This window comes from Camelina sativa, chromosome 19 (genome assembly GCF_000633955.1).
Source record: "Camelina sativa cultivar DH55 chromosome 19, Cs, whole genome shotgun sequence".
NCBI lineage: Eukaryota > Viridiplantae > Streptophyta > Magnoliopsida > Brassicales > Brassicaceae > Camelina > Camelina sativa.
In genome coordinates this window covers 16200173-16214307 of record NC_025703.1, presented here as the reverse complement: position 1 = coordinate 16214307, position 14135 = coordinate 16200173, and the positions used below count along the sequence as shown (strand labels likewise).

General features: G+C 39.8%; 1 protein-coding gene across 2 annotated transcripts; it reads left to right on the top strand.

Annotated features, from left to right (window-relative positions):
• On the top strand, positions 6003-7127 carry LOC104766496 (nitrilase 3-like). 2 transcript variants are annotated; one of them, XM_019241333.1, is made up of 3 exons: positions 6003-6305; positions 6585-6866; positions 6963-7127. In XM_019241333.1, the coding sequence occupies exons 1-3, from the start codon at positions 6080-6082 to the stop codon at positions 7115-7117; spliced, it is 663 nt and encodes a 220-aa protein (XP_019096878.1). In that variant the 5' UTR covers positions 6003-6079; the 3' UTR covers positions 7118-7127. The 2 variants fall into 2 exon arrangements, with proteins under 2 accessions (XP_019096878.1, XP_019096879.1); XM_019241334.1 differs by having other exon boundaries at positions 6100-6136.

Sequence of the window (14135 nt, the reverse complement as noted above, 5' to 3'; positions counted from 1 at the left end):
TCAGGTAAACTTCCCCCAAAGATAACAGACAACCCCAACAGCAAATCCGACTTTCCATGGAAGAATCTTGTCAATGGAAAATCGATTAAGATGGAGAAACAAGGTATTCCATTCACTCTTGAATCTGGAGAGGCTTGTGTCACTATCCCTAATTCAGTGATTGAAAAGAACAAAACAGCTTGGGATAGCTTCATCCTGGGTCAATTTTATGAAGATCCTCCGTCGAGAGGTGTCGTTCAAGCAATCGTGAATGGGATCTGGAGTCACCAACGAAAGGATATTTCGGTATCAAAAATGGAGGGCAACTCTTTCCTCTTGAAAGTGTCGTGTCCAAACGCTAGAAGAAGAATCCTCAGCCAATGCCTTTGGCAAATTGATGGACAATCCATGTTTGTGGCAAAATGGTCTCCTGAGGTCCAACACTCAAAACCTGAATTGACGATGGTTCCTGTATGGCTGGAATTCGTGGGAATTCCACTCGAGTTCTTCAATAGGGAGGGTGTCCAACACATTTCTGGTCTTGTGGGATACCCATTTTGCCTTCACCCGCACACAGAGAACCCAATAAACGTTGAAGTAGCAAAGGTTTATACAGTGATTGATCCTAGAAAACCTCTTCCTGAGGCGGTGAATGCTCGATTTGAATATGGGCAGATAAAGTGCATTCACGTCTCTAGCCCTTGGTTGCCTTCCCTCTGTAGTCATTGTAAGAAAGTTGGCCACACGGTGTCTCGATGTTCAAAAGCACCTCATACGTGCAACACATGTGGGTCGGTCAAGCACTTAATTTCAGACTGCCCTCGAGCAAAAAAGGAAAAGCAATCTAGCAAACGACCCATTCAAAGCCAACTTCCCATAGTTGGTAAGGTTTTCGTGTCTGCATCAGCCATACCCCCTTTAGCAAGTGGACGTGAAACACAAGATACTCGCATTCAACGGTCTGAGGAGAATATTCTCTATGACTCTTCCCCAACCCGCATCTTCAAGGTTCCGGAAGGATCAAAGGACGGCTCTGACCTTCAAGTTGGAGGCCAACATGGTTCTCAGACTCAAAAGAAAGCTCCCATTAAAGCTTATCCCTTAGGATTTGATGATGGTCAGCTATGTATTGATCTTCGTGACAATCCTTTCGCCCACCTTTCCCCTAAGACTTATGGAGCAGGAAAAGTCATCGCGGAGTATGGTATGTCTGAAAACGATGTCTCCTCGGACAGTCTATCTGAAGAGGATGAATCAGAAGTTGACACATACTGTTTCTTGAAGGTAGTCTCCAAGAGAATGCTGCGACAGAATCAGCGTGGAGCTAGGGCCAGAGGCCCTTCAATCCTCTGATATCCCTCTCCCTTTATGGATATTTTTTGCTGGAATAGTTGAAGAGTAATCAACCAATTTTTGGTGGGATTATAGAAACCCATGTCAGTCAGGCGAACTCACAAGCTATAGTATCTCGTGTGTTTCCAGGCTGGAATTTTGAAGGTAATTATGAATTCTCCGACCTTGGTAAGATCTGGTTAACTTGGCATCCCTCTGTACATGTCACTATCATCTACAAATCTCTCTAGATGATCACTTGCCTAGTTAAGCTGTCATTTGTCTCTGAACAGATATTTGTCTCTGTGGTATATGTCTCCTCAACTTGCAGTGCATCCAGGAAATCATTGTGGGCTGAGATAGTAGACCTTTCACAGAATTCCTCCATCTTATCAAAACCGTGGAACGTCTTGGGGGACTTCAACCAAACTTTGTTTCCTCATGAGCACTCTAACCCAGATGTTCATTATATTCCATCAGGTATGCGTGAACTAAGCCAGTGTCTGCTCACCTCTTCACTGACTGACCTCCCTTATTGTGGTAGTACATTCACATGGACGAACAAGCATACTATTGGTCTAGTTGCTAAAAAACTGGACAGAGTTGTGGTAAACAACGCATGGATGACCACTTTTCCCTCATCCTTGGCTGTATTTGGTGAACCCGCATTCTCGGATCATAGCCCTGGCTGCATTTTCCTTGATTGTCAAAACCAAAAGAGAAGAAGCCTTTCAAGTTCATGTCTCTGCGAAATCAAAATCCAAAGTTCGGGCCTCTTATCAAAGTTTGGTGGGATGCTCTAAGGTTTGATGGGACTGCCATGTTCAAAATATCAAAGAAACTGAAACTACTAAAGAATGTGATAAGAGATTTTAGCAAGGAGAACTATTCTGGAATTGAAAAGAGGGTGCAGGAGGCTTACGCTAATCTTCTTATCTGTCAACAAGAGCTCTTAGTTGCACCAACCTCAGAGAGCATCGCCAAAGAGAAAGAAGCACACAGGATTTGGTGTTCTCTAACATCAGCAGAAGAATCATTTTTAAAGCAGAGATCGTGTATTTGTTGGCTAGAAGAAGGGGACAAAAACTCCAAATTCTTTCACAGGTCTATTATCTCAGGGTAATGTCTAAATGAGATAATTTTCCTCCTAGATGATAACGACCAGGTAGTGGACTCAAGGCAGGGAATTCAGAACCTTGTCGTGGAATTCTACAAGGGTCTTTTCGGAGGTCAAAGTGCTCTCTCTTCAGTTTCAGTTACAGAAATCTCGGACCTTGTTTCCTAGCGATGTTCACCGAACGCACTCCAGATTCTTAATGCGCCTTACACACCAGATGAGATCAGGAGAGTCACTTTCTCGCTTCCCAGAAACAAGGCCCCAGGACCAGACGTCTATTGTGTCGAGTTCTTCACTGCACGGTGGGAAACAGTAGGAAGTTCAGTTTTTGAGGCTGTCACTGAATTTTTCAGTTCAGGGAAGATGCTCACGCAGTGGAATGCAACAATCATTACGCTTATCCCAAAAACTCCATATGCACAAAGGGTTGCGGAGTTTCGTCCCATTGCTTGCTGCAACATCTTATACAAGATAGTGTCAAAGCTGTTGGCAAACAGGTTAAAAAGGGTCCTCCCAGATTTGATATCCAATACCCAATCAGCTTTCATCCTGGGTAGGCTTTTGGTGGAGAATGTATTGTTGGCTACAGAACTAGTGCAAGGATACAACCAGAAAAATATTTCGCGAAGGGGAATGCTCAAAGTCGACCTTAAGAAGGCTTTTGGCTCGGTGCTATGGGAGTTTATAATCAATACTCTAAAGGCAATGGAGTTCCCAGTCCACTTCATCTCTCAGTGTATTTATACAGCAAGCAATGGTGAATTGTGCAGTGTATTTATACAGCAAGCTACTCTATTTGCATCAATGGTGAATTGTGTGGTCACTTCACAGGATCAAAGGGATTGAGACAAGGTGACTCTATTTGACCTTATCTGTTTGTTTTGGCAATGGAAGTCTTTTCGCAGATGCTAAGGAAGGCCTACATTAACAACCTCATAGGGACGCACCCTAGCACTTCGAACCCACAGATTACCCATCTAGCGTTTGCCGACGACATCATGGTATTTTTTGATGGAAAACTAAACTCTCTATCAAACATCACTGGGGTTCTCCAAGACTTCTCAGCAGCCTCAGGACTTCATGTGAATAAGAGCAAGACAGATCTATACCTAGTGGGAGTGAACCAAATTGAAACCTCTCAGATGGCTTCTCTTGGTTTCAACATCGGTTAACTTCCTGTAAGGTACCTACATCTCCCTCTTATGCACAGAAAACTCAGGCTATCAGAATATAGGCCTTTGTTGGATGCACTAACTAAAGGTTTCAGTTCGTGGGCATCTAGAGCATTATCTTATGCTGGTAGGCTGCAACTCCTATCCTCTGTGATATATGGCACAATAAACTTCTGGATGTCGGTTTTTATCCTACCAAAAGGTTGCATCAAGAAGATTGAGAGCTTATGCAGGAATTTCTTGTGGAATGGAGATGTAACCAGAAAAGGTTCAGCAAAAGTAGCTTGGAGTAATGTTTGTCCCCCAAAAGAAGAAGGGGGTTTGGGTCTGAGGAACTTAAGCCAATGAAACAGAACACTCTGCCTCAAATTAATTTGGAGACTTTTTGCTGCAATCGACTCGTTGTGGGCAATGTGGTTGCGCAATACCAAGATAAAGGATGGCTGCTTCTGGGCTATCGATGCAAATAAACAAACTTCATGGACCTAGAAGGCCATGTTGAACCTTAGGCACAATGCAAGATGCTTCCTCAAGGCAAGACTGGGAAATGGCCAGCAGCTAAACTTCTGGTATGATTGGTGGATGCCTTTTGGCCCTCTAATTGAATACCTCGGACCTTCTGGACCAGCTCAACCAGGAATCCCTCTTCAAGGAAAAGTGGCCCATGCATATTCGGTAACAGGTTGGAACCTTAGGCCTGCTCGTTCAAATCAAGCAATGGAACTCCACATGTTCCTTACTATGATACAGTCTCCTCTCCTCACGGTGGAACCAGATAGTTTTCTCTCAATGATTGGTCCTGACGAGCTTCAAAGCTTTTTAACAAAAAAGACCTGGGAGGAGGTCAGGCCCAGACAGGACCCTCCTCGATGGACTAATCAGGTATGGTTTAAGGGCGCAATTCCTAGGCATGCTTTCATGATGTGGCTTCTGCATCTAGACAGGCTACCTACAAGAGCGAGACTGTCAAGATGGGATACTCAAATCGACGCAAGTTGTTGCCGCTGTGGTATGTATCAGGAAACCCGCGAACACCTTTTCCTCCGCTGTGAGGTCAGCGAGAACCTTTAGTCTGAAGTGACTAGAAGACTAGGCTATTGTTCCTTCTCCTTTCACACATGGGAAGCTTTCACCAGCTGGTTGGACATGAAAGACCCCAAAACAACACGCTCCCTCCAAAGGCTCGTCGCTCAAGCTACTATTTATGCTATATGGTGGGAGCGCAACACCAGGTATCACCATAACATTTCCACCGAGATTACTACCCTATTCAAGGGACTTGACAGGCAGATTAGAAACGCTATCCTGGCGAAAAAGACCAGGAAGCAGTTTAAAGATTCAATGGCGATGTGGTTAAAGTATGCTTAGAAGAACTCTATCTATCTTTTCGTTCCTTCCTTGTTTTTAATTTTTTTTTTTTGCAAGAAGCAACCTCTGTTCCTGGTATGACTTCTATCTTACGAGTTCTTCGTTGACTATTTTTGTTTCATTTTCTTATCTTATCTTTATCGCTAAAAGGAAATATTTTATACATTTTTGTATTTTACCAATCAGTAACATAAGTCCCAACAAAAAGTGCTCAATTACTTTGTGCTTATCCGAGTACCAAGAACACCAAATAAATACAAAAAGTGCTCAATTATTTTGTTCAGTGTATAAAGTACTCTTCAATATCTCTGTTACTTGTTAATATCTTTTTCGTTTTGAGAAATACCCTAAAATAGCACTAAAACAAGTTTTATGGACAACTATATTACACATTCTATAAATTTTCAAAAATAGAAATATTTAACATATTAAAATATTTAAAATTAATTTTTAGATATTTTTTTTTAGGTTTGGGTTCTCACTTTCACATTTAGGATATAGTTTTAAGGTGTAGGGTTTTAGTATTTTGAATTTAGGATTCAATTTTGAAAGATGAATTTGTGCTATTTTTGGAATTTTAGAGATGTTATGTTAAGTTTAGAAAAAAAAATTATTTTGGTGCTATTTTTGAAAATCTCCCTTTTCTTTTTTGCAACATAAGATAAGATAGGATCTGTTTTAATTATCTAATTAATTTTTGTTTTGTCAACAAATTTTTAATATGATATATTTTAAGGTTACGTTGTTACAAAATTGTATGGTTTGAATGTTTTTTTTTTGGTAACTTTTATGATACTCAAATAAAACTATCTTCACTTCTAAAGTTTCTTTGATTTATCTTTTATATGGTTGCTGGACTATGATTTTTATTTGGTTATGTTGTTGGCTATGGTTGGATTCTTCGTGTTCTCTGATTTTGTCACTATTAGATTGGAAATTAATTGGAACAAGCATATGAAACGAGCACTCTCACAAAATGACTATTTCTTGAACCTTTTTTTTTGGTTCTTGTGATAAAAAAACTACAGGCCCAGAAGTAGAAAGACTGGCTAAACTGGCCGGGAAACACAATGTGCACTTGGTAATGGGAGGCTGGGAGCGATAGAGAAGGATGAGTATCCACTCTATTGCACTGCCCTTTTCTTTAGTCCTGAAGGTCGCTTCATGGGTAAGCACCGTAAAGTCATGCCCACATCTTTGGAACGTTGCATCTTGGGTCAAGGGGACGGATCAACCATCCCTGTTTACGACACTCCCATTGGCAAACTCGGTGCTGCTATTTTCTGGGGAAATAGGATGCCTCTCTACAGAACTGCATTGTACGCCAAAGCCCAAAGGTCAGCTTTTTTTTTTTTTTTTTGAATTTAATGTTACATTATATACAAAAGAAAAATAACGTTTTTAACAACTAGTGCGTCGTATAGTTGAAAGTATTAAGGCTGAAAAGTAATTTGAAGTCAAGATCTAGAGGAGGACCAGGCTTGAAAGCCTTATTAAGGCTGAAAACTAATTAGAGTTCAAGATGTGTCACACTTTTACTATAATGTGACACATTTTGAGTCCCACCTAGCTTATAATGTAACATTCCTAACAATTATCGATGTTTGACGGCGCAGGGATTGAGATTTATTGTGCACCTACTGCTGATTATTCGTTGGAATGGCAAGCGTCGATGATTCACATTGCGGTAGAAGGTGGATGTTTCGTGTTGTCAGCGCACCAGTTCTGCAAGCGCGGAGATTTCCCTGAACATCCTGGTTACTTGTTTGATGACGTTATAGACGAGAAACATCCTGATCCTACTGTCTCTGGAGGCGGAAGTGTCATTATTTCACCTTTGGGACAAGTTCTCGCCGGACCAAACTATGAATCAGAGGGTCTCCTCACAACAGATCTTGGTATACATATATACACTTATCGTTGTTCATCTTACGTTCTATCGAGAAAATATTAAATAGTTTGAGCTAATCATATTGATGACGTTCCTCATCCAGATCTTGGTGATATAGCAAGAGCCAAATTATACTTCGATGTGGTTGGACATTATGCAAAGCCAGATGTGTTTAACCTGACCGTAAATGAGCACCCAAAGAAACCGGTTACATTCATGACGAAGGTGGAGAAATTAGAAGATGACTCAAACAAATAGTCAATACTTATAATTCGTCTACTGGAGCTAATGTCAGTAAGTATGATGGAGTCGTGCTTTCTAAATGTTCTGTTTATTTTTAAAGTTTATGTTAAAGTTTGTTTATCTTTCTCTATTTTATTTTATTTTTATGTATGAAGTTTGTTTATCTTCTCTTCAACAATGTAACAGAACTTACTGAAAATAGTAAAGATCTATGTTTTTTTTTTGAATAAATGTTAAATTATATTCAAAAGAAAGAAACGTTATAGGAAGACTTGTGTTTAACTTTTTAAAGCAAGTTGTAAAGAACAAAAAACAGAGCAATTATACAAAACAGAGCATTATACTCGCTAGAGAGTAGCAGTAAAGAACTATGTTGTTCAATAAAACTGATTGTTTCTCTCCTCATACGTTCAAAGGATTGTGTAGCCTACTTATCAATCAGGCTTTGATTTCAGTTATGGTCTTTATTTTTCCTTTGTATGTCAAACACTGATCTTTTTTATGTTTCATACAATTTGGCCGTCAAGTCTAAACTGTGAGTTTGAAAGGTACCACACTAAATTACTAAATTGTCGCCAGCTCAATCAAATAAAATACTGATGGCTAACCAAAACAAAAGTCTAAATCATTCGAAATTGTCTGAGTCCTAAATGTGAGTTTGAAAAGTCACTACAATATAACTTAAATCGTCGTTAGCAGGTTGTTTGTCAATATTTTAGTGTATTAGTAGAATACTGCACCCTAGCAGAACTCTCTCTGGCACAACCACCGAGGTTTACTCTCCCGGCGGCGCCAAGGCCAATCGGCGTCGCTGGGCTCTGGTTTTGCCATCTCTGTTCTCTCCTCTGTTTACAAATCTCGTTCATATACTTTTTTAGTTTCACCGGAGTCTTCCTGAGAACCCAGATCTCAACTCTGGTAATGCATCAGCTTCATCTCTTTACCCTCTTTCCTCCGCTTCTGTCTCCCTCTTTCGGCGAGGGTCCTCTCATGAGTCTCCAGCCGCTTGAGTTCAACCTTCAACTCCCCGAATGCCCTGGTAACAATGGCGTCTATCTCTCGATCTGGTCCTTTCCACAGTCAACCTCAATATCTCTCCGCTCCCCGGATTTATATCCTCTCTCCAAGTGTTTTGCTTGGTTGCAGCTGGACGGGAGCTCTGTGTTGACGCCGGAGCCTGAAACTGACTATTTCTTCTGTGGGTGGTGAATGAATGATGGAATGATGATTTATGAATGAATGGATGTCAGGGTGTTTCAATTCCCCTTATGCAGTTGCAGTATAAGAGGTGTCAATCCTATCTGAGTGATTGTGAACAATTAAGATGTGTATAAGAATCTAAGTCAAGCCAGATGTAAAGGATGTTTGTCACTAACAATCCTATAATGAAAATGCAAAGTGCAGAAAGCAAACTACAAGAACTAAGAACTAAATGCAAATGAAACAGAATGATTATAGTAGCAAGAACAGAAATAGAAACTATGTTAATGAACTAATGCAAGACAAGTAATGAACAGAAAACTAAGTGAATGCAAGAGAAATGAAACAGGAATGAAACAAGAGATAAGACAGGACAACTACAAAGCATGAACACAAATTCTGGGGACGAACTCGAGCAGCACTCGACCGAGTGTAGGTCGAGTACAGGGTCGAGCTAGACTAAACGTGAAAACAGAGCAACACAATAAAAACAGAGCAATGCAAAAACGAATCAAACAACAAGCAAGCAATGATATTTAGACTAAGATATTAATAAACAAAGAAGGCCTTGAGGAGGGATTCATGGGCTGAACTAATCATTGTGGTTATCTAACTTGGTCAACAAATCTCAAGCAAACTTTGAGCTAATCTCTAGACATACTATTCTAAGACATGTTTAATCCACTCTCATGGCAAGAAACAATCAAACCTATGCATTTCTAGACTTGTTCTCACAAAGTAAAGAATCTACACAAGCAGGCATTAAGCAATACATCTCAAACCAAACAAGACTTCTAATCTCTTAGCAAGCCTAATGGTAAGCTCTAGATCTAGCCTTATCTATGCTCCTTAGACATTGGTGTGATGCTAAGATGCTTGAAATCAAACCCTACCTTCTCAGATATAGGATCAGCATTAAGAACATCTAGCCTAGAAGAGATCTACAACAATCAAGCTTGACCAAATCAAATAAACCACAAGATCAACCCAGCCTAACCCATCCTCAAGGTCCTAAGCAAACTACTCACAAGAACACATGGTGAAATATGTCAAAAACCCAGAAAATATTGAAACTTGCATCATTAGAAAGATGAAACAGAGATCTACAATATTGATGAAGAAATAAAACTCGAAATCTTAATATTTTGAAAGTTATGAAACAAACAAAATACAAGAATCTAGTCTTTCTTTCTTAAACAAGTACAAAATCTAAAATAAAAGAAAGTGCAAAAGGAATAAAATCTAAAAAAGGTAAAAACTAGGTTTTAGACTCTCTAAAAAGCTGGACTCTTTGGTGGCTGCAGGTACAAGGGCCTTATATAGGAGGTGAGGTGGAAGCCCTAAAAATACAAAAAGTCAAAGCAGTCAACGGCTCGGTCAACTCGACCAGTGCTCGGTCAAGTGGCTGGTCGAGCTGGCTTCTCTCGTGCATTCTCCACTCGGTCGAGTCCTTCTCAGCACACGGTCGAGTGGTGGTCGAGTGGTGCGGTCGAGTTGGACTCCGGACCTTGATTCTACAGCCTTAACTCTCTTGTTTTCTCCTCAGGATTGCTTCACTTCTCCTCAGCATTGCTTCCATGCTCCTTAAGCTCCAAAATCACCTGTTTATGCATGAAAAGATGCAAATGCAATGCAACTATACTCTAATGCATGATTAGTCCTAAAGCTACACAATAATGGCCTAAATGGATAGCAAAAGATGCAAAAGTTGTGAATAAACTAAGGGAAAACAAGGTAAAATATATGAACATCAGAGCCATTGAAGATCTTGACGAAGAAACCCATAACCCCGACTTGCTCTGTCTCAACCTTGTTACCCCTTTGGCCCAGGTTTACTCCCCAGTCTTATCATAGAACTCTGGTAGATAGTCTACTTTATCTAGACTATGATTCATCCCTACACTCGAAGCTACACAGACTCGATTATATCTGCTTTATATCAAGTTCAAATTGGTTAGTACTAGTGTCTTCTACTTGGTCAAGACGAGGTATCCTCGATAGCAGAATATTGATTTCTTCTAATTGGCTTGAGAACCTCTTGTGTGGAGTTCAGTGTGAATCCAGGTTTGGCCTAAACTCCACTCTCTCCCACCCTAGTCAACGTTTGGTTTACTTAGTGGTACCACTAGTTCGAAGAATGCTTCTGATCCTTAAGTCACCAATTTTACTAGAATGGTATAAGAGTCCTTTGAAAACCATGTTTGTTGGATCTCCTAGGGATGATTTCTTTGATGGAGAAAGCTTGGTGAAGCTTGGCATTATGATCCCACCTATACAGAGTTGGGACTATCGATGCTTCACCAGCCTCCTGTCTTCACCTTGCCTGATTGCAAAGCTCTCAAAACCGCAATTTATCTACTTTATGAAGCCCTCTTATGTAAACTTGAAGACTAGAAGCATTATGACCCCTACTCAAAGTAGTAGTGGTTACCACAATATGTTTAAGCTCTCCTCACTTAACCTTGGAACCGAAACTACTTTTGTAGTGATCAGCCTCCAGAGCTCTATCTTTGCTCGACTGTTTGTCAAAGCTCTACCTAGAGTAGCCCCTTCACTCCGATGAGACACCCAGCTTTGATCTTTTCATCGCCACATAGTCTTCGACCCAAGAGAATGACCACCTACTCCTCCACTGACCTGCTCATTGAGTTTGCATCGATTTTCCTTGATCTCACAAGTTCTAGTTTGCTTCCCAGCATGTGGTTCATAGCTCTCAACCTCCTATCATCGACTGCCCCTATCTACTTGTGTCTCTTTATTGTTTTATACTTTGGGAAAGACCCCCTTATGTTGTATTTTAAAAACACTCTCTGCTTTGTTTGTTACCTTCTGTTTTAATGGAATGATAACATCTGTTTGATCAAAAAAAAAAAAAAAAACGTCGTTAGCGGAATCAGATAGGATAACGATGGCTTACCAAAACCAAATTAACATATAGGACCACAATTATCCTTCTCTTTACAATATTGTTGTCCCACATCTTGCTTGTATATATAATTCATCTTGCGTAGACCATTTCAACAAATATTATTTGACACTAATATGTGATTGATATTTATAATTCGTTACGTAATAGCAGATTAGGTACAAAGTTATTGTTTATCTGAAATCTCTATGACTTTAAAACTAAATGAGTTTCAAATTTAAAATCATGTAGCTATGTTGTTGACAGTTAGAGAGAGGAGCAAAGAAGGAATTAGATTTTTCATTAACCAAACTTGGTAGAAGGAAACTTAATACACTTAATACATCTCAACTATACTATATTAAGCAAAAGGAAACTTAATACACTTAATACATCTCAACTATACTATATAATATAAGCTATACAAAGTATAACATTATAGTGTTAACACCCCCTCCTCAAGTCTTTGAACTGGAATATAGAGATGAAATGAAAAGACTTGAAACAGACATCCTGTCCAGGATGGAGTGAAACGGTCCCGCCTGTAAAGGTTTAGTAAGTATATCTGATAAAATCATTATTTTACCCATATTAGCTATAGTTTTCATAAACATTTATGAAGAGTTTGATGAGATTTCAGGTATAAAAGGTCTATTATCAAGTATTTCAGATTTTAAGAAAGTTTTACAGGTTTTATAGCAATTTGGATCAAAAGACAAGGAAAATACGTTTCAGGACAGATTCAGATATTTACAGTACGAGCCACTTTTGAAGAACGTCCGAAAATCAAAATATATCTGGTGTCTATGGAAAGCTGGAAGAGTCATATTTCTCCTCAAAGTGGAATCAAGTCCATCCATTCATTCATCTGGAAGTTATGCCCATTTTACCAAGACGTATTATAAACCGACGTGAAGAGAAGCAACTAGCCGATGGGCTTTTATTGAAGGCCTGACCAGCGACCATCACTGCGGCCCAGTCCAAGCCTCCTCCACTGTCCAGAAGCCTCTTTCGCCACCCCTTGTCCTGCACTCAAGAAGAAAAGACAATTCTACCCTTAAAAACCCTAACCCTAGAAAAAAACCTTATAAATACTCTTAAGACCTAGATTTTCATTGTGTGCTTCCTTGGTGTCTTTTCTCTGCCTCTTGATTACTCATCCACGCCTCCACCAGCAGCCCTAGAGACGTCCCTAGACCCCTACTCATCCGTCGAAGTTCGTTCATCTATAACTCTCTTGGAAGACATCACCGTTGCCTTTGAAGTCACCAACCTCTTTCTAGTTTTCTTATTTTTTGTTTCCTACTTGTTCAATGAAGAAGAATCATCTACTTTGTATCATAGAGAAGATCTCTAAACCCTTTTCTCATACTTCTAATCTTATATGAAATATCTTATTCATATGGTTTTGATTTGCTTGAGTATGTCTGAGTAGTTTACTTGTTGGGTATTAGGGTTTCAAAGTAGATTGATGTTATCGTTTGTTTAAGGGTGTTTAAATCTGGTTTAGTTCATCTTAGTTCTTTGATCTAGGTTTATTCTTAATGCATATTGTTTGATTAGCTAACTAGTGATTGATCATAGGCGTTTTACACATCACAAGTGTTGTAAACTCGCTTGCAATAGCCTAGACAAGTATTGTGTTATAACCTGCGTCAGTTGAGTTATAGAACTTTACGGATTAGAATCGAACTTGCTTTAATTGCAAGGACATATGCGTTGTTGCCTGCGAAAGTTGAGTAACGGAGTATATAGACTTTAGATAGGTGATTAGCGAGTAGCTTATCTCCCGTTCTTCCGTGTTTCGTAGTCCATGAACGTTTAACCATTGAAATTCCATACCTATTCCCTTTAGGCTTAGACCGGTGCTTGATACCCTGAGAATTCCCTACAGCCCAACATTCCGTCCATCTATATTTTCTTAGTTTATTCGCATTTAGTTATTGTTTTCTTAGTTACAAACCCAACCAAAAACCCCCATCTTATTATTGTCTTAGCCATATTCCTCTCTAAGCAAACTCTTAACGTGATTTATTCGTCTATGTGGGATCGATCCTTAAATACTACTACCAATCAACTGTGCACTTGCAGTATTCGTGTGGTCTTTTGAGGTAAAAGATTTGAAGTGATAATAACCACGCACATCAAGCTTTTTGGCGCCGTTGCCGGGGACCTATTAAGTCACTTTCGAGTTTAAGACTAGGATTATCGTCTAGGATCTTTTATTTTTGTTTTTAAATTTTAGTTTGGCATTTATTTTTCAGTTTACTTTGATATTTTCTTTTTAATTTTCAGGGACTCTAAAGTTAGCTCGATGGAGAACCAGAACCACAATCTAGGAGACCTTAACGATCCTCCACCTGGGAGGAATGGTCAAGGAGCTGCTATGGACGATGGAGAACACATCCGAGAACATGATGATGTTCGTGAGCAGGATCAGCTTGATCCATTCTTTCAGACCATTGTCGAATATGATACCCCTTATCAACACATTCAAGACCGGTCCGCGATTCAACCTTCATGATCGACACAAGATCATTTCAAAATAAGCCCTCAAGTCATTGCCTTGGTTAAGCAAAACCAATTCCATGTTTTTAGCACGGAGCACCCAATAGATCACATTGAACATTTTGAAGAAATATGTGGAGTAACTTCTACATCGAAGGAGTTTCAGGAATACTTGATGTGCAAACTTTTCCCCTTTTCTCTTGAAGACAAGGCAAGTAGATGGTTGAAGACCCTGCCTCCAGCATCGCTTACAACTTGGGAGGAGTGTAAGGTCGCTTTCCTAAATCATTTTTACACCAGATCTCGCTCCAACCTCTTGAGACGTAAGATATAAGGGTTTAGACAAGGAAAAACTGAATCATTTAGTGAAGCTTGGGAGCGCTTCAGAGCATATGAGAGGGACTGCCCTCATCATGGCTT

What these genes read in the sequence shown, in the direction of transcription:
- LOC104766496 (XM_019241333.1), top strand. Translation starts at nt 6,080, where the DNA reads ATGAGTATCCACTCTATTGCACTGCCCTTTTCTTTAGTCCTGAAGGTC. An exon ending in TTGTACGCCAAAGCCCAAAG is followed by an intron (nt 6,306 to 6,584) that starts GTCAGCTTTTTT and finishes TTGACGGCGCAG; the next exon opens with GGATTGAGATTTATTGTGCA. An exon ending in TCTCCTCACAACAGATCTTG is followed by an intron (nt 6,867 to 6,962) that starts GTATACATATAT and finishes TTCCTCATCCAG; the next exon opens with ATCTTGGTGATATAGCAAGA.